General features: G+C 51.4%; 5 protein-coding genes across 5 annotated transcripts; 2 read left to right on the top strand and 3 right to left on the bottom strand.

The window, feature by feature from the left end:
- Positions 1–203: 203 nt before the first annotated feature.
- T310_5450 (uncharacterized protein) lies at positions 204–4,562 on the bottom strand (the record flags this gene model as incomplete). Its single annotated transcript, XM_013471664.1, has 1 exon — positions 204–4,562. The coding sequence occupies one exon, from the start codon at positions 4,560–4,562 to the stop codon at positions 204–206; it is 4,359 nt and encodes a 1,452-aa protein (XP_013327118.1).
- Positions 4,563–6,454: 1,892 nt separating this feature from the next.
- On the bottom strand, positions 6,455–7,390 carry T310_5451 (uncharacterized protein; the record flags this gene model as incomplete). Its single annotated transcript, XM_013471665.1, has 2 exons — positions 6,455–7,128; positions 7,240–7,390. 2 exons carry the CDS (start codon positions 7,388–7,390, stop codon positions 6,455–6,457), a joined length of 825 nt encoding a protein of 274 aa, XP_013327119.1.
- A 233-nt stretch (positions 7,391–7,623) lies between these two features.
- Positions 7,624–9,149, top strand: T310_5452 (uncharacterized protein; the record flags this gene model as incomplete). The annotated part of the gene is made up of 3 exons (XM_013471666.1): positions 7,624–7,741; positions 7,794–8,086; positions 8,607–9,149. The coding sequence occupies 3 exons, from the start codon at positions 7,624–7,626 to the stop codon at positions 9,147–9,149; spliced, it is 954 nt and encodes a 317-aa protein (XP_013327120.1).
- A 2,404-nt stretch (positions 9,150–11,553) lies between these two features.
- T310_5453 (Plasma membrane fusion protein prm1) lies at positions 11,554–13,800 on the top strand (the record flags this gene model as incomplete). The annotated part of the gene is made up of 1 exon (XM_013471667.1): positions 11,554–13,800. One exon carries the CDS (start codon positions 11,554–11,556, stop codon positions 13,798–13,800), a length of 2,247 nt encoding a protein of 748 aa, XP_013327121.1.
- A 794-nt stretch (positions 13,801–14,594) lies between these two features.
- T310_5454 (Xanthine dehydrogenase) lies at positions 14,595–18,886 on the bottom strand (the record flags this gene model as incomplete). Its single annotated transcript, XM_013471668.1, has 4 exons — positions 14,595–16,278; positions 16,342–18,293; positions 18,354–18,557; positions 18,653–18,886. 4 exons carry the CDS (start codon positions 18,884–18,886, stop codon positions 14,595–14,597), a joined length of 4,074 nt encoding a protein of 1,357 aa, XP_013327122.1.
- Positions 18,887–19,034: the final 148 nt, after the last annotated feature.

Genomic DNA, 19,034 nt, shown 5'->3' on the forward strand with positions numbered 1-19,034 from the left:
CTACTACTNTCTNTNTNTNTNTNTTNTNTTNTNTTTNTTTTCTTTCTTTTTTTTTTTGATTTTTTTCCTTTCCCCCTTCCCCTCCCCCTCCCCCCTCTCCCCACCTCGTCAACTTTCCCCGGGGAGGTGGACGCATGCACGGGACTGGAGAGCTAGAGATCGAGGTCCCCTACCCCGAAATAAAAACAAGTCTTCCAGTCACTTCAAAACTGGAGACCCTCGATCTCCATCTCCCCAGTCCCGGCACCGTCCCAGCCCTCGCCGCGCCGAAACAACCGTCGGTCCTCCGGGAGGACCTCGTCGAACCCCTCTCCGCGCGTACGGGCCGCTACCTGGGCGACATGGGGGTGGGTGAGGCGCGCCGCACGGAGGAGCCAGAAGTTGGCCTCCCAGTAGTCGCAGAGGCGGCGGAATCCGCCCGCTCCTCCGGCGGTGCCTGCGCCCATCCCCATGGCCGACTCGCCCAGGAGCGGCACGTACTCGGCCTGGCAGACAGGGTCTGGGCAGGCGCGTCGGCTGCGCCCGTCCCAGTCCGTCTGACAGGCGTGCCGGGTCCCCGTCGTCGCGGGGAGTAAGGGCACGGCGAGCTCGTGCTTCATCTGGTACCGAAGCGCGGCGTCGAGCTCGCTGTTCCATACCCCCCGGACGCGGAGATTGTCCCGTATCATGCGGAAGAGGTATCCGACGAGTGGGACCACTTCGATGGAGGCTGTCAGAAATATTGTTAGCTTGATGTCAGGAGATAGCGAGATTAAAAAGAAAGAAAGAGCGAGAAAAGACTCACCGAATAAACACACCCCCAACACCCGGCGGAAGCGGTCCCTGTCCTCCCGGTCGTCAAAGGAGACGACCCAGACCACGCGGTTGGAGCACCGTACGTCGAGGATGTCGTCCGGCTGCCCAGCCGCCATCCAGTCCGCCCAGTCACTGAAGATGAAGTAGTCCCCCGAGCGGTCGACGGCGTGGCGGACGGCCTGTCGGTGCCGCTCGGGGGTGTCCCAGTTGTGGCGGCTGGGCAGCAGCGGCGGCCCTTCCCTCTGCTGCCGGGGAATAGAGCTCTCCCGGCAGGGATGGCGGAACGTCATCTGCCCGCAGTAAGGCCAGTGCGCCTTGATGTCGGCGAAGAGGTGCTCTTCGCCGCAGTAGCGGACCTCCGAGTACGGTCCGCACCGCGGACAGATGACGGACGCGCCATCCCACGAGCTACAACGCTTGTCGCAGCCGGCCAGCGCGCACGGGAACCCGTGGCTGTCGAGTTGCCAGAACCACCCCGCGGGGCGCCGCGGGCCCGGCTGGCTCGGCTGCGACGACGAAGCGGTGCTCGCCGAGGGAAGGGCTCCTCGATCGTGCGGTCGCGATGTTGTCTCCCGCTGCCCGGACACTGTCTCGGCGTTGTTGTTGTTGGTTTGGGCAGTGACAGCGGGAGACGGTTTGGCTTCATCGCGCTCCAACCCGGTCTGGTTGTCGTGGTCGTTGTCGTCGTCGTCGTCGTCTCCTTTGACGGACCGGACGGTTGTTTCGGTCTTGCAGCCGGACCACTGAGTTAGATCAGTGGTGCTGCTGTTTGCAGACGCTGTGGCAGCGATTGTGGGCCCTTGTTCTTGCTGCGGCTTCCTCTGCGATGGCAGAGGGGGGAAATCAGCGTCGTTCAGAACAGGAGGCGGATGGGAGACAAGGTTCCAGACTCTTCTCTCGGATGGTTTTTGTGTAGGGCTAGCTGTCGAAGTCTGTTGTCTCTCTTGATTTTGAAATTGTCTGGCCTCCGTCGAACGGCTGCTTGTCGTACGGCTGATTCCCGCCAGCTGCGTTTTCTCGGTAGTGCGTGGTGCTGCAGAAGTGCGCGGTGCCGGAAAAGTGCGTGCAGAAGATGGTTGAGATTTTCGGGCCCGTGAGACGACGTTCCATTCACCTTGGCCACCAGCTTGTTGTAGATCGGATTCGGGGCGAGAAGTATGCGAGCCGGATGGCACTGGTGAAGGACGAGTCTCCGATCGCTGAGTAGAATGGTCTTGCAAGAATGTACCGCTCGCGTTTCTAGCGGAGCGTTGAATGCCAACTTGTGCGTCTTGAGTTTTGGTGGATGTATTGTTGCTTCTTTGAGTTACGATAGTCGGTGTACCAGTGGTAGTTCTTTCAATTGCAGATGATTCCGAGCCGCGATTCTTCTTCTTGCTCTTCTTGTCATTTTTCTTGGGACTCGGCTGAGCAGAAGTTGGGATGTTGTGTTCAGGAGAGATTTCGGACGTGACAGGCTCAACGTCCTGAGAGACTAGCATGTCGTTCTCAATCTGCAGTTGTTTGTTGCCCTCAGACTGGTGGTCATCTCCTTCAGTATGCGAGTCATCATCAGATTCAGCAATCGTGTAAAGTATCGAGCTGGATACAGAAGAAAGTCTGGTACGACGACGGCGCCGGCCGTGAGAACGAGTTGGACGCTTGAAGTCCGATGCTGTTTCGATCTGGTCTTTTTCGTTTGATGACGCGGGGGTCTCTTCGAGCAGAGACTTGTCAGAAGTGTGATTGGGCGTTGCAGCTTCCTTGACTGGTTTCTCTTCGGAAAGAGAGTCGTCAAAGGAATCGTGTGCTGGAGTTGTAGCTAGTTTGGTAGGTTTCGCGGTGTTTTCAATAGCGTGGTTGTCGTGAGAGAGAGATGATGGCTCATCTGGAGTCGGACCTGTCCCGACAAGAGTCATAGTAGCCTCTTCGGTAGTAGATGTATTGGACTTGTCCTCCCCATTCGCCTTTGTGGCCTGCGGTGTCTCTTCAGAAATTGGCTGAGCAGGTGTAGATTCTGAAACAAGGTTGTGCCCTGTAGTCCCATAATGAGGTTGTGAAGTAGTGGTATCTTGAGGAAGATGAGTGAGACTGATTGACGGCGTGTGGTCTTGAGATGAGTCGAGGCTCTGGGATGCCTCTGAAGTCTCGACAAGAGAAGTCGACTGAGATTCAGAAGAAGAAATGCCTTGAAGCTGTTCAGTGTGACTCTGAGCCGTGGTATCAGATGAAGCAAGCTGCAATGTGGTCGAGGAAACAGTGATTGCGACTTGATGCTGAAGTTCAGCGTCGCTCTGAGCCGTGGCCTCGAATGAAGGAAGTCGTGATGTAGTCGAAGGTTCATGGACAGGAATCGATGAAACAGAATGAGAGGGGGCTTCCTGTTGAAGAGTGACAGGAGTACCATTAGGCTCCATGTGTCCAGGCCCCGCAGCTTTGTTTCCTTTCTTCTTCTTGTTTTTCTTCTTTTTGTTCTTGGATTTCTGAGGTTGGGAGGACGACGCTTCTGCGGCTGGGGGCTCTGGTTGCTGAAGCGCGTTGGGATTATCGATATTTGCAACTGGAACATCGTACGCAATAGGTGCCTTTGCTTCGGCAGAAACATCGTTTGTAGAAGCATGTGGAGAAGTCACTTCCTCAGGTTCTTCCACGATGAGGTTTTCAGGAGCATCTTCTGTCGTGAGTTCTTTGGGAGTCTCTTCCTTTGGGAGTTCCTTGTGAGTGTCTTCAGTTGTGAGATCTCCATGAGTCTCTCCCGTCATGAGGTTTTCAGAGGTTTCTTCTTGTGGACTCTCCACGTGAGTACCTTCAGTTGTAAGATCTCTGTGAGTCACTTCTGCCGCAGGTTGTTCATAGCATTGTTCACGGTGCCCTTGGATAACAGACCACCACCACTGGTCCTCCGGAGTGGCCTGGCCCGTCCATGATCCCAGGTGCTGAACGGCCATTTTATGGAAGTAAGTCTGCCACCAAAAGAGGCGAAGTTGAATATGAAGATGGAGAGTAGCGGCGTTGATGAACTTGGTCTGCCACTTTGTGAGCAAGGAGAAAAAGGTAAATGTCAGCAGTGATGGGCATACTTTGTCAGAGGAGAGACCGATCTTGTAGGAGAGGTCGTTTGTGTCCACGACCACCAAGGCAGACGTGTCTTTGTCAACGCAACGGACACGTAAATAGAGCGTTTCTGGGGTGGAAAGGTCGTGTGCCCAAACAACGCGACAGCCAAAGACCGTGAAGGGGTTCTTCCACTTGAGGCGCTTGCCCTTTGGGCCCTTGCCTTTGTTCTTACCGGTAGCTTTGGACTTGGCCTTGAAGTCGTCCTTGAGAGATGACAAGAACTTTTCGATGGCCAGTTCCTGGAGGTAGACGGCCCTGATGCCAAAGATGTCTTTTCTCTCCAGAAACGTCTGGACGACGGTGAAGAATCCCCGCTTGCCACTGGGATATTCCGCTGGGACTTTGACACAAAACCGCAGGCGGCCGTCTTCCAAAGGCTCGTCGTGGATGTATTGCCCAGGTTCAAAAGAGAAGTTTGGAGGTGGTGAGACGACTTGAGCAGAAACTGAGCTGGTAGTCCAGTCTTTGAGGAGAAGACAGAGAGTGTCGTCCTCGGAGTGGAAGAAGATGTCTCTTATATGCTGGAAGATAGTAGTGAAGGCACTGCCTGAACCCCCGCCAGGCTCGGCATGACCCGCTGGAGGAGTCATCGAGAGAGCTAGATCAGAAGGATCACGGTTCTCAGACGAATGCTCTGGCTGCATCGTACTTGCACTAGGAGGGGATCCCATGAGGGCAGTGCAAGTTGATCTGGTGTAACAGAGTGTAGTTGGAGATGATCTGGTATTCTTAATCACGATGTCAGACAGATATGAGATTCTTTCTAAACTTTGGTATTTTCTCTCTTCCCTTCATTATATGCCCGATATCACATCAAGCATCAAAAACAATGATCTGGATAATGATTTCAAGCAAGAGTATGCTTACCTGTTTGATTTCTCGGCGTTCTGAAGCTGAAGCTCATAAAGCCAATGTTTTTGTACTGTGATGGCAATGCGATGAGGTGGAAGCGTGTGGTAAAGGGAGCGTGTTTGGGGAGTTGTTTTGACAACAGAGTGAGCAAATGTGTGTGATTGTTTGCAATGCCAGCAGTGAATGAGCTCCCCTAAGCAACAGGCTCCTCATGGGAAACTGCTGGTTTTCACCGTTCAGAATTCATTTCAGTGAATGTGATTAGAAACTAGTCACCCCTATACTTTCACTTCTTTTCTTCCTCTGTTTCTCACAGAGATTTCAGTTAATTCCCAATCCAGCAATTCTATCTACCTGTGAACTGATCAGATGGCTAGCAAATTCTGACAAGACATTCTATCACAACGTGGCTTTCCACTGTGAAGAATTTTCCTTGAAAAACTTGAGGCATCCATCGCAAAGACGTAAGACCATTTTCTGACTATCCTGCCTTGGAATTTGAACGACGAGTTGATGATTCTTCAACATATACACCTCAATTGACAGATCCTCGTTTTGGAGGAGAATCAATTTCGAACAAACATCGAGATAGAAATGCAGAGTGTCGGAAGAACGATTGTGATTGTAGATATGCTGCACGTAGAACCTAATAAAACCAATTGGCTATTCTGTAGGTATACGCTTAGTCTTGAAAACGATCTCGTGATATCCATCATGCATAAACTGCTCAATAAACAAAATATATTGGACAACAACTTCGCCAAAGAGTACATGTACGTATATCTGCATCGATCCATCGACGTTGGGAGGCGAGAATGTAGTAGGGTATTCGCTTCCATGGGCCGAGAGATAGCTCTATTGAGTTATAAATGGAGTTATAAATAGCATTATAGAAATTTCATAGTCTAGTTACCAGATGAGATCAGAACAACTAGCACGAGAAGTAGATCTTCTGCTTACAGGATGGATAGACGTCGAGACTACCTCGGTCGACTAGGCCAGTTATGGGCTAGCGGAGAGAGTGAAATTGGTCCCTCCTTCCTAGGCAGGTAAAAATATCGTTCAAAAATCTGCAAAACACCAATAATAAAATCTCTTATCTACTACTTTATATAATTGCTCACATCTATTATCCACATATTAGGCATATACCTCAAAAGAATTATATTTAGTAAATATTTACTACCTAGAAATATTTTAAGATAGGGAAGACCAAGTTTTAGATTAATTTTTTTTTCAATTTGGGAAGATTTATACCAGCTAGGTATGTCAGGTCTAGAGTATTAATTAATCGATTCAATTAAGCACTATCCTATCCCCATCTCTGACAATTCCCATCATAGCCGTTTTCATCGCAGTCACTCTCATCAGAATCACATACTTCCTGCACATGATCATCGTGATCGTCCTTGTTTATCATTTGATTGAAAAGACTCTTGGTGCCTTCTAAAATCCTCATAATCCGCTGTCGGTTCCGCAACTGCAACGATGTCCGGACGAGCTTTTCAGCCTGGAGACAGAGGCGTTCCCAGTCTATCTCGATATCGATATCTGAATCAGTTGACTTGTTACTATTAATATTGTTGACGAGATCCTGGATTTCATAGACCAACGTCCGAGGCGCCCTTCGTCACCAGTATGAGTCCGGCACGCGCCATTCGAAGGGGCCGGTGAATGCTGCGCGTAAAACGGCGATGTCGCAGTAGTCCAGCTAGTCCAGAATGAGATACTGGATATCTAGCGGGAGGTCGACAGCACCAAAAGGGCTTCTACCAAGCGCTAATAAGCGGCGAGATGATTGCCTAATGTCATACTGCTTGGTAATTCTTTCTTCTCTTTCTCCATCCCGGTCCTGAAGAGGCAGCTGTCTAGTTTTCTTCGTTATCACTGCATTCTTTAACAGACGCCCCACTTGCGGGATTTGGACCGGGTCTCGAAAGAGATATCGCGTCTTGGAGCTCAACGTCTCGTAGCGAGTGGGATATAAGTCAAAGTTCCCATCTGGTACATCAAAATTGGGTGGATTGATCCGTTTCCTGAATCGTCGTCGAAGGGCCTCCACAAAAGTCGCCAGGTGCATCTCGACATCGGGGCCGATGAAGCGCTCAATCAAGCTCCAGCAGCGCGCATGCACAGGGTACCCATACCGCTCTGGTCGCCGGGGCCATGGCCCTTGGTAATAAGAGGTCATTTGCAGATCTTCGGCTAAGAAGACGGATTCGATGGCCCCTTTCCTGGGCTGTTTCCAGGGCCATCCAAGAACGGCTGCATTCCGATCTCGAGGGACTGCGAAGGACGAGGTTTCTATGGCCTCGTCGAGCTGACCGATTCCTGAGAGCCGGCATTGACACTGTCCCTCGTGACCATTCTGGTAATCTTTGACAACTAAATGGATTTTTCTTTTAGTTTTTATCATACATAAATTACAGCGGGTAATAATCATGACATGGTAATCTGCTATGAATAATTTGACATTGCGCGCACTCTTGGACCTACGCTTGGGAGGCGGTGCAGGGAATTCCTTGCGAAGCGCGCCGAGGATAGACGTGGACCCTTCGGTTTCTGTATCTAGTTCAATCAGCGTCCCACAGGCGCAGCAGTATATCTTCATTTCCCAGAGAAAGGGAGGTTCTTGGAGGTCTTCCATGCTGCATGCAGATATATATGTAGTCGTTTCATTAAGCCCAGTTGATAGAGTAAATAAATTCAGCTGAGAAAAGGAAATAGGCAATCTGGAAGAATATGTTCTACCCTTTTATCACCCTGAGATAAAGCTTATTGATTATCTATGTATACAATTATTACATGTACACACTGGAAAGCTGGCTCAGTTGATGTCACTCTCTGCACGGAGCAATGGACCAGTTTCTTCCGGGAAAAATGGCTCAGAGTCTCCCCGTCTACAGTGTCCTCAAAGCTGACTTGAACTCTATAGAGTACTGCCTTTTTTATTCTCATGCTTACTGTCAAGATGCTCCTTTAATTCTTCCATCTCTTCGTCCGATACAACACTCGTAATCCGCCAGAGCCCAGTACTTTTGTCCCTCCAGTTCTCTTAGTCAGGTGGTTTGTCGAGAATGAGATGCCCCCACGATCGTCCCAGCAGCCACAGTCGCGTCGCCGGTCCCGCCGCCGTCTTGCTGACGAGGCCCCCGAACATGAAGCACTTCCTCCAGCCCAGCGCCGTCGATTCGGCGACGTTGAGAGACCAGAGTTACGGCAGGCATCTATCCTGAGTAGTCTGTCTACGCCGCCCGCCTCTGAGTGGCACGACTTGGCTGCCCAGGCAAAAGCCAGAGTCAATAGCTATAGACCCTCAATGGGCCAGAAAGACAAAAAACTGGTTCGCTGTCTACATGCGTTTATCGATTTGTTACCCCCGGGCGGCAGAAAGTCGGTTGCCAGAGACGTGATCAATTGCGGAAACGACGATAGCCGATTGTTTGGCGTCTTTGATAACCTCTGCATTGCCCTATTGTATCCCAGTAAATTCAATTATTCAACTTACTTTGATGCATGATCTGTTGACTAGCCACATAGTGAAAACGTCCAGTCAGAAGAGCTCGGTGAAAAGTTCACCTCACTCTACGAGGCAGTCGCAAGTAAACGACGTTGCAGGAGAACTGCCACCACCAAGTACTTGAAAGAAGAACCTGCGTCAAGATTGTCTGCGACGAGACAATCATCGATGCGTCGTCACACAGAATATGGATTTGAGTCGATGGGAGGAGCTTGGGAGCCCACAGAATGAAAGACATGCTGATGTGGAAGTTGCGCATATCATTCCATATTTCTTACAAGGACACAGATGTTTGACTCTCAGTCGCCATAGTTATAACAAACCTGTGCTAATATTTCTCTAGACGCCATCCAAACCCGCGTCTGAAATGTGGGCCGCCTTGTACCGCTGCTTTCCCGAAATTAGAAGAACTGCGATGAGTTCTACTGATATAAATGATCCATCCAACGCCATTACAATGACTGCCTACCTACATAAGGAGTTTGGGAGATTTTCATTCGCCTTTCTGGCCACAGTACGCATATGTAATTCATTTCCAGCTGTCTGTCATCTATTTGCTAATGGCATTTTTTTATCTAAGGATGACGCCAACGTTTACCGTCTTAAAACTTACCCCAAGTTCACCAACGATTTCTTGACCCTGCTGCCGAAGGATCTAAAGGTTAGATTCTGCTCTGCAACAGGCGTAGAAGATGTCTCTTTGCCTAATCCAATACTTTTGAATGTTCACTGCACCCTGGCCGAAATCCTGCATGCCTCCGGCATGGGGGAGACGATTGACCAACAGATGAGAGATGTGGAGAACATAGGCGGCTTGAGAGAGGATGGGAGTACAAATGTTGCTGGTCTTCTTGCAGGCGCCTTTGGGGGCAGAGTCACGGGGTGATTCTCTTCTACCATTTCGACCAAGTCATAGGATAACGAGTGGGCTTACCAGAGATCAAGTGTGAATATATTGCTAAGAGCGGGCGAGATGAATTTATTTCGAGATCCGACTTGTTGTTTCTCCTGACTTACAGACTATGGAGGTACCTTCTTCACTTTCTTTCATATTCGCTTTGTCTTATTTCTTCCATCGTCTACTTGCCTGAGAAGGTGAAAAGCCTCAACCTTGCATCGTTGGATTCTTCGAGATCTCAGCACCGAACACCAGCCACAAGCACAGACCACTAATTGGCAGGAAAGATACCCGCATTAGGAAGTGCTAAATATTGCCTCCTTGGGTTTTCTCTCCCCGATCAATTAGAGCCACGAGTGCATCGGATAACCGTGTATTATGATCTCCTTCGAGATCGATAATAACGGAATTGATGAGCTTGTGTTGATTGCTCGAAAAAATAATAGACTCTGCAAGTTCAAAAGACAACACCATTCGGAATATTTTTAGAATAGCCGCCTGCTTATCAACCCAGAATAGATACATGGACGTATTGACACATATATATGCAACGTTGACCCACATTGAGATGAAGGGAAGATCTACTCCGTACACAATAACTCATCATTTGACTTGACATTTCAGCAGGGGCTTTTACTGGATCTAAGTTAGCCGCCTATATTTTTTGAATACTGAATGATCATGGTGGCTGCCTGCAGTCTCTGTGATTTACTAGAGAATGTCTGCGCTTTCTGTAGTGATACTTCCTTGTCGAATGGGCTGGCAGATCATACGATACTCCATTCGATTGTTTCAAGAAACCTTTCTGTTTAGGCGCTGTTCGATACTCACCTGGTACTGGCTTGCGAGGTAGCCGCTGTGCTGGCGTAGCGTAATGAGTAAGGACGGAGACAGGAATAGAATCAAAAGCACCACCATCATCAGCTCATCGCCGCCTTACAATCCCATAAATAACTATCTTGAAACGCAACCGCGTTGCAGATAAGCGCTGCAGCGGGGATACGAGTCGCCCTGTCTGCTCAGGGTTTTATGCAAGTGTTTCAACAGAGGCGCCGCAGGGGCGGTTGATTGGCTGTGGTCCGTTCGTTACGCGCCCGTTTCCACGTCAAGCGCGCCTTGACGGCGTCACGTGAAGAACTCAACACTCGAAGGCTGTGGCCGCTGTGCATTCAGAGAACAAGGAACTTGTGACAAAGCAATACTCGGTAGAAAAAAAAGGCGTGGTGATCTAATTTGAAGTAGAAGTCGTCCGGGTTAGCGTCGGCACGTGCCGTGGATCCGCTTCCTTCCATACAAAGTAACTTCCCACTGGCCAGCGCTTGCTTTTCCCTCTCCTGCTTACTGAGAAATCGAATTTCATGGCAAAAGCCAAAGAATCGTGGCAGGGGTAGCCAGCCATCATGGTGCAAAGACTCAGGCCACTAGCTCCATTAGCTGTCCAGTGCCAAGCTATCGAGCACAGCTGATTGGCTCTGCTTACGACGATCCTGTGGCTGCCCCAGATTCAGATCTCGTTAGGCCTGATGCCCTGCGATGTGTATGTGGCGCCCGGGGACGGACATGTTTTCCACCCTAATTCCATTCGTTCTCGAGTCCTATGAGCGGGGAACAGATGACTGGATCTGATGCTCTCTGCACAACGTCCTGCCATCCACCCTGGCGGCTACCCCGTCTTTTTACGGTATGATGCTGACTCGCAGATGTTTGGCCGCCTTCACCCGATGGAAAGGCGCCAGTGACAGTGCCGAATCTGCCTCAAAGCTATCCTATTTTCAACTTCTGCTCCAGCATGCTATGGCCCACTGTCTACTGTTTCCATGCGAGTGTTTTGAATCATGCCTATTTTTGACAGTGACTGGGCATCATGGCTGCCGCCATAGCGCGTGTCCCGCCGCCTGGCCGAGTCTTTCATTACTTTATATGGTCGGTGGGAACTTGCAAGAATATGGTTCTGAGAAAATCTGGCTTATACGATTTACTGCGTGATACATCTTGCTCAGCATGCCCATTGTCGCGTTGTCTTTGTCTGGACTATGATTCACTCCTTTATTCACAAACAATAAACCCCCATGCAGAAACAATAACAATCACCCATTGTGATTCATCAGCACTACGACTCATGATTTTCCATTGTCTGCTCTCAATCTGCTTCTTTTTCTCGTTTCTCAATTTCCTATCGACTATCCTCTCGGTCTACCTAATCCTTTCCATGCTGTCTCTGTACAGCCGAGTCGAATGATTTGTGTAGACACCTACACACTTCTCACAACCCTCAAAACTCTTATTCCACTTGTACAACGTCATCTGTTCCATTCGATCTCTGCCAAGGACCTGTGCTGGCCGCAGCCCTCATTCATCCTTCAGTGCCTCATATTGCTTACGCCGTGAAATCATGGTCTTCTCCAGATTTGGCCGCTCGATATTCCCTCTACTTCCGCCGTATGCTGCCCACGATGGTCCAGCCTCTCAGGGCCCTCCTCCGTTTCTCGATCCCGATGGCATCACTCCCTACCTCGGTCTGAAGGCGCGATTGTCTCAGGTGTGGATCAATCGATGGACAGTCTTGCTGCTGCTAGTGCTCGTCAGAGTCCTGCTGGCGATCCAAAGCCTGCAAGGGCAAATGGCTTCCGCAAGGGTCCAAGCCCTGTCGGCCTGTACGAGTGTCGAGTCCATGGGGAGTGCCATGGCATCCATGCCGCATTATATGTCCCAGGGAGTCAATGAAATGGCTGCGGATGGGGTCACGAAAGCAGTCCATGGACTCGTAGAGATGCTCCAAATGACCATCACAGGCGTCGAGGGGCTCGTGCTCTTCTACATCGACTTCCTAGTCCAGACATACCTGTGTTTGATCACTCTGGTGATCAGAGGCAGTGTGGAAGCAGGCGTGAGCATAATTGAAGACATAACATCCTTTCTCAACAAGACCCTGCCCGACATCGGCAAAGACATTGGTAATGGGGTCAAGGATTTCGAAAATGCCCTTAATACTTTCCTCGAAGGCGTCAACAGCGTTGCGAGCCTTTTTGGCAAGAAGGTGCCCACTCTCGATCTGAGCAAGGAGATCGACTCTCTGGATCACCTCCAGCTGCCGTCCTCCATCAACGACGAACTCAACAAGATCAATGCCTCCGTGCCCACGTTCGACCAGGTCAAGAATTTCACAACCACTGCCATCGAGACCCCGTTCGAGGACCTGAAGAAGCTCATCAACGAATCACTGGGCGATTATCAGTTCAACAGCTCCGTCTTCCCCGTCCCCGCCAAGGAGCAGCTGTCCTTCTGCGGCGAGAACGACGGCATCAATAAGTTTTTCAACGGGGTGGCCGACACGCTCGTCGTGGCGCGCAAAGTTTTCATTGCTGTTCTCACCATCGCCGCCGTGCTGGTCTGCATCCCAGTGGCCTTTCGCGAGATCTGGCGTTGGCGGTCCATGAAGGAGCGGTCCCTGCTCGTTCGCAAGGAGGCCCACGATCCGCTGGATGTGGTGTATATCGTCACGCGTCCATACACATCGACCGCAGGGATCAAGGCGGCCAGCTTCTTCAGCAATAGTCGTCGGCAGATTCTTGTGCGATGGGCCTTTGCCTACGCGACGTCGACGCCGGCCCTACTACTCCTCGCACTAGGCGTGGCGGGCCTGTTCTCGTGCCTGTGTCAATACATTCTCCTGCGGGCGGTGGAGAAAGGGGTACCAGAACTGACGGCAGAGGTTACTGGATTCGCCGACAAAGTGGTCGCATCGCTGAACAACGCGTCTGAGCAGTGGGCGATCGGAGCGAATCAGGTAATCAACTCGACGAACGCGGACATCAACGACAAGCTCTTCGGCTGGGTCAACATCAGCGCGACGGCGCTGAACGACACGCTCAACACGTTCCTTGACAAGACCAACGAGGTGCTGAACGACACCTTCGGCGGCACAATCCTGTACCAGCCGGTTACGGGCGTGTTCGACTGTCTGGTCGAGATGAAGGTACAGAGCATCCAGAAGGGGCTGACATGGGTGTCGGACCACGCGCACATCAACATCCCCGAGTTTTCGAACAACACCTTCTCCCTCGGGGCTGCGGCCAGCATCGCGGGGAAGAACCAGTCCGACAGCTTCCTGGCCGACCCGGGCGACACGACGTCTAACAAGATCAGCGAGGTAGTCGCCAAGGTGACGAACGAGCTGGAGGACACGATCCACACTGAGGCCGTCATTTCGACAGTGATTGTTCTTGCGTGGGTTCTGGTCGCGCTGATCGGTATCATCCGCGCGCTGCTGCTCTGCTGCGGCCGGGACCGGCCTCGAGGGGAGGGCGGCAGACCGGTCGTCGTCCCAGGACAAGTGCGGTCCCCAGCTGACGCAGGCATCGACCTGCCCATCATGACCGGCGGCGGTCGCAGCGACGATTCCATCCAAGACGAAAAGGCAGCAGCAGCAGGAAGCTACCGCCCCGGAAGACCAGCCACGCCATTCGCGACGCGCATGGACAGACGAGAGAGAGAAATAGAAGACGAATCCAACTACCAGGACCGAAAACTGGGCTTTGCAGGCCAGCGCGAGTATGGCGCCGCTCTGAAGCACAAAGTGCCCTCTTCCGTGCTTCTCCGGGGGAGTTCGTATATCGAGTATGGAGACGAGAAGCACTAGTTTTGAATATCTAGATAAAGTATTGGATATAGATTTTGACTTTTGACATTGACCTTGATCTTTTCATGCTTGGCTGATTCTTTTTCTTCCCGGTTATTACTTACTTGCATGTACTACTGTATTTCATATGCACATACACGTACCATACACAGACATACATAAGCAAGCACCCGACTTAGTCAAATTCCTAAGAGTATTAGATCCAGCCACGTTCATACAAACTCTTCTTTCTATCTCTTTTCTCTGTTGGGCATCTGGGTGGTAGATGTTTATTGGTTGTCTGTTTGTGGACTGTTCATCCCTAAAAGTTCTTTTTTTTTCTTTGACTTTTCTTTCTTTCTTTCATTCTTCAACCAGAAACAATGAATCAATAACAGATAACAGTCACAATAAACCAAAAAAAATATCATTTTTTAATGTGATTCTTTGTTTCCTGTTCTGAGAGTCGGTACCTACATACATGCACTTAAGGTAGACAAGATAGATGGACAATATATAATAAGGATCTACCTAAATTCGGGTGATATGTATCACATAATCATTCTGTTGGGTATATACATCTACGTATATATGTCCTGTACATTGCATACATACATACTTTCTCCTATGAGCTAGTTCTCTGATGTACTACTGTACGTAGAATTGTATGGGTTGATCACTGCAAAAAAAAAAACAATTCATTCATTATTTCAGTCCCTACAATAATAGATTCTCGGACATGTGGTAACAATATCATCATCATCATCATTATTATCCAATGCAAACTGAAAACACTACACACACACACGCGTATGTTAGATAGCAACAAAGAAACTCTTCTCCCCCTCTTTAGGAACCACTCTAGCCCTCTCGACAATGGGATCCGCACAGCTGGTTCGGATCCGCTCCGGCGTCGCCGGGCTCTGCAGCTGCAGGACCTCGGTCACACCCCACTGCTTCCGCGCGGCCTTGAGCGCGTCGCGTATGGCGAAGAAGACCGCGCTGCCCATGAACAGCGGTGGCTCGCCCACGCCGCGAGACCGCTGGATCGTCCGTAGGTTCTCCCACTCGACGTCCTTCAGCAGCGAGACGTTGAACACCTGCGGGATATCGCGGAAGCCGGGGATCTTGTAGGTGCCGGGGCCCTTGGTGAAGATCTGTCCTGAGGCGCGGTGCCAGAGGCTTTCCTCCGTCGTGAACAGTCCCTGGCCCTGGATGAACGCCCCCTCGATCTGCCCGTAGTCGATCGACGGGTTGATGCTGCGCCCCACGTCCATCTTGATGTCCGCCCGCAGCGCCGTCCAGTCCCCTGTCAGTGTGTCGACCTGCACCTCCGCCGCTGTCACCCCCTGCGTGAAGTAGAAGAACATCTGGCCCTTATTCTCCCCCCAGACGTACCCGATGTCCGGTGTCCGGTAGAACCCGTTCGCCGACAGATTGACCCGGTCGAAGTAGGCGGCTTGGGCCAGCTCCTTCATCGTCGCGTTCGGCATCTTTTCCCGATACGGCCGGAGACGCTCGTTGATCTGCTCGCAAGCATTGAATATGGCGTAGCCGTTCAGATCAGAGCTAGCTGAGGCTGCTGTCGACGAGGTGTTGGCGACCGTGTTGGTCGCCGTCTCGGCGATGAAGACATCGGACGGCGGCACCTGCAGCGCTTCGGCGGCGATCATGGTCATCTTCGTGTGCAGACCTTGACCCATCTCGGTGCCTCCGTGAGCGACCAGGACACTTCCATCCTGGTAAATATGCACCAAGGCGCCCGCTTGGTTCAGGAACAGAGCCGTGAAGGAAATGCCAAACTTGGTCGGGATCAGTGCCATCCCCCGCTTCGACCACTTGTGCGTCTTGTTGTACTCTTCCACTGCTTTACGGCGCTCCATGTACGAGCTTTCTTCCATCACCTGCTTGTACATGAGCGGCACGTGCCAGTCCTTCAGTTCCTGCCGGAAATGGGTCTTGTCTCCAGGTTTATACATGTTGATCTGACGCAGCTCTTCGACAGGAATGTCGAGATGGTCTGCGATCTCGGACATGAACGATTCGGCCATGAACATCCCCTGTGGGCCTCCAAAGCCACGGAACGCCGTGTTAGACACAGTATTGGTCTTGCAGACCCGTCCACGAACATAGACGTTTGGGATATTGTAGACGCCGTCGATGTGAGAAAGGGCTCTCTCTATGACAGCACCCGACAGATCCTGTGTATGCCCGCCGTTGGAGTACACATCGGCGTCGAGGGCCAGGAGCTTCCCTTCCTTGCTCACGCCAACTTTCCACTTGCACAGGAAAGGGTGCCGCTGTCCAGAAGTGACGATATCCTCGTCGCGGTTGAGCATACACCGGACGGGTCGTTTGACCTTAGCGGCAGCAGTAGCACAGATTCCCGCCAGCTGAATCGACCGGGTCTCTTTGCCACCAAAACCACCTCCCAGCCGCTTCACTCTGGTGACGATCTTGTTGGCAGCTACACCGGTAACCTGGGCGACGTACGCCTGACTGTAAATATCCAGCGTTAGTCTGTCGAAACAGTGACGCCGGAGACACCGCTGGTAAACTTACGTCTCTGTAGGATTCTGAGTACAGCTGAATACTTCCATCTCACCGTCTTCAGGCTTGGGAATCACAACACAAGCCTGCGTTTCCAAGTAAAAGTGTTCTTGGCCACCCATCCTCGAGACGCCCTGGAAGACATGATCGGCTTCTTTAAAGGCAGCTTCGGGGTCACCATTCTTAATGTACCGATAGTGTTCGAAATAGGACTCTGCTTCAATGGCTTCCTCGATCGTGAGGATCGCAGGAAGCTCTTCGTATTCGATCTTGACGGCCCTCGCAGCCGCCTCGGCGACCTTGGCCGAACTGGCGAGCACCATACCAATCGGCTGACCAGCAGTAGTGACTTCATTGACTGCAAAGAAGACTTCGTCTCTCTTGGGAGCTCCCCACCAGTTGGCCTCTGGGGATGGCAAATCGCGGTGGTCGACATAGTCATGGACACCCGGGATGTTGAGAGCCGCTTCAACATCCACTTTGAGGATTTTGGCCCGAGCTTTCGTGGAAAGAACCATGCATCCGTACAGTTCATTCTTCTGCGTTGGAATGTCGTCCGTGTACTGGGCCTCCCCGGTGCACTGCTTCAGCGCGGACACATGAGGGGTTGGCTTGCCAAGAACTCTCTGTTGGTAGGCCAGAGACGCGTCATGGTCTTTCTTGCCAGACGAAATAGTTCTCTCAATCTCATCGATGACGTCTTGATCAATATCTGTCTCCTTGACTTGGAGATTCGACAGGACGTCGTGGTAGAACCGATAGAAGAAGCTGAATGCGAGAGTTTTGCGGTAGGTGGCCATGCCTCCGGGGACTCCGAACTTCAGATCAAAGTCCTTTTCCAATGCATTCATGACCCCTTCCAGAGTTTCCGGATTGGTAAATTTCTTTCCAACGATGTATTGCTCTGCATTTTTGGCCGATACTGTCATCGGGGCCATGCCGCCATACACTAGACTGGCACTGGTCACATCGTTCGATTCGGACAGCGAAACCCTCAAGGCCGCGTTAACGATGGCAATGTCATCGTCTTTCCTCTTTGACTGCTTGTATGCCCTGAGAAAGTCGCCGGGCTGCGCCACGGGAATACGCAGGCTAGCGATGACAGCGTCCGGTGGCAGAGCTGTCGACCGGTAGCCCTTGAAAAACTGGGTCATGGGAATCTCCGTCTCCTTTGTCAAGGACTTAGCCACGAGTACAGTATTCGTCGCCACGAAGACGGGATTCAAATCGGAAATCGGTGACGCCGTCGCCAGGTTTCCCGCCGGCGAGGCCACGTTTCGGATCTGGCGTCCAGCAAAGTAACGCAGCTGCTTCTTAATTGCGCTGAAGGGCTGTCCCCGGACGGGACCGTACCGTTCCACAGCCTCGTCGCAGATATGCTCCAGATCCGTCAGGGAAACATTGGCTCCCAGCTCCAGGTGGTCGTCTTTGAAGGAATATTGCTTCAGTTCCGGAATATCGCCGACGTAGACGGACGGATCGTAATGCATTGCTTTGAATTTGATTTCTATCTGCGTCTCCGTGCTGCCTCCGACGAGCTTAGCAGACGGATAGACGCTCTTTATTTCGAGAAGTTGCAGTAGATTCACCGGCCGATACCACCTCTTTCTCTTGTTGCCAAACGCGAGCGGCTTGAATTCATGCTTTCTCAGGGCCGGCGGGAAGATTAATTCGGTGTCGGGATTATAAGGTATGAAGTCTGGTCTAGGGAATTTCGGTTCACTGCCGTTCTCTCCGTTGCTGACTGCGGTTTTGCAGCATCCACCGGTCCCATTCTGCTTCTCCATGCAGCAGCCCGAGCCTCCATTTGCCCGTGCCTTCCCGCATCCTCCGGGGGTTGCAAAACTCTGGGCAGCATCCAAGATAGGCCGATAGCCGGTACACCGACAAAGGTTGCCATCGAAGGCCTCCTCGACGTCATGTGGGGAAGGCTCAGGATTATTTCGGAGAAGAGCGTACAGACTCTGCCATCAAACATCACGAGTCAGCCACTGTATCCTTTCATGTACTTGTGCAGGCTTTACCATGACAATTCCAGGCGTGCAAAAGCCACATTGGCTTCCATTTCCCACTGCAATCCTCTGCTGGACAGGATGGGGATTCTTGACATTTCCGATGCCCTCGACGGTGATGACATGCTTGCCATCGACACTGACAACGGGCGCCAGACAGGCGTTGACGGACGCATGGTAGAGTTTCTTCGTAGTCTGGTTGATATAGGACACCACCTGGACTGCTGTCAGAAAGTTGTCCCCGGACCTTTCCATATCGGGAGCGCGTCATGTGAATGCGTCCTGTACGGAGTATAATAATCTTCACCTACCACTGTGCAGGCACCACACCCTCCCTCAGCACAGCCGAGCTTGGTTCCCGTCAGACCGATGCCTCTTAGGTATTCTAGAAGTGTCAGTTCCGGATCGACATTTTCTAGGACGACCTTGGTCCCATTCAGGTAGAAGCGGATAGTGTCGTCGTAGTGCTGGGTCAGCTGGGCCAGCTCCAAGGCCTTATCAGCTGGCGCTGCCGGCACTGGCGTGTCCACGATCCCAGGAGCCATTGCAACAGCTATATATCATAAGCAACAGACAGCTCCAGTGAGAGATTATTTCTTGATTCTCTATTCTTCTTCTCTTCAACCTCACAAAGGTCCCAGCGCCCAGGGACTTAGCCCTGCGGGAGATGAGCCAGTCACGGGAATGACTGCA

Source organism: Rasamsonia emersonii (assembly GCF_000968595.1).
Source record: "Rasamsonia emersonii CBS 393.64 chromosome Unknown ctg1118621760286, whole genome shotgun sequence".
Classification (NCBI taxonomy): domain Eukaryota; kingdom Fungi; phylum Ascomycota; class Eurotiomycetes; order Eurotiales; family Trichocomaceae; genus Rasamsonia; species Rasamsonia emersonii.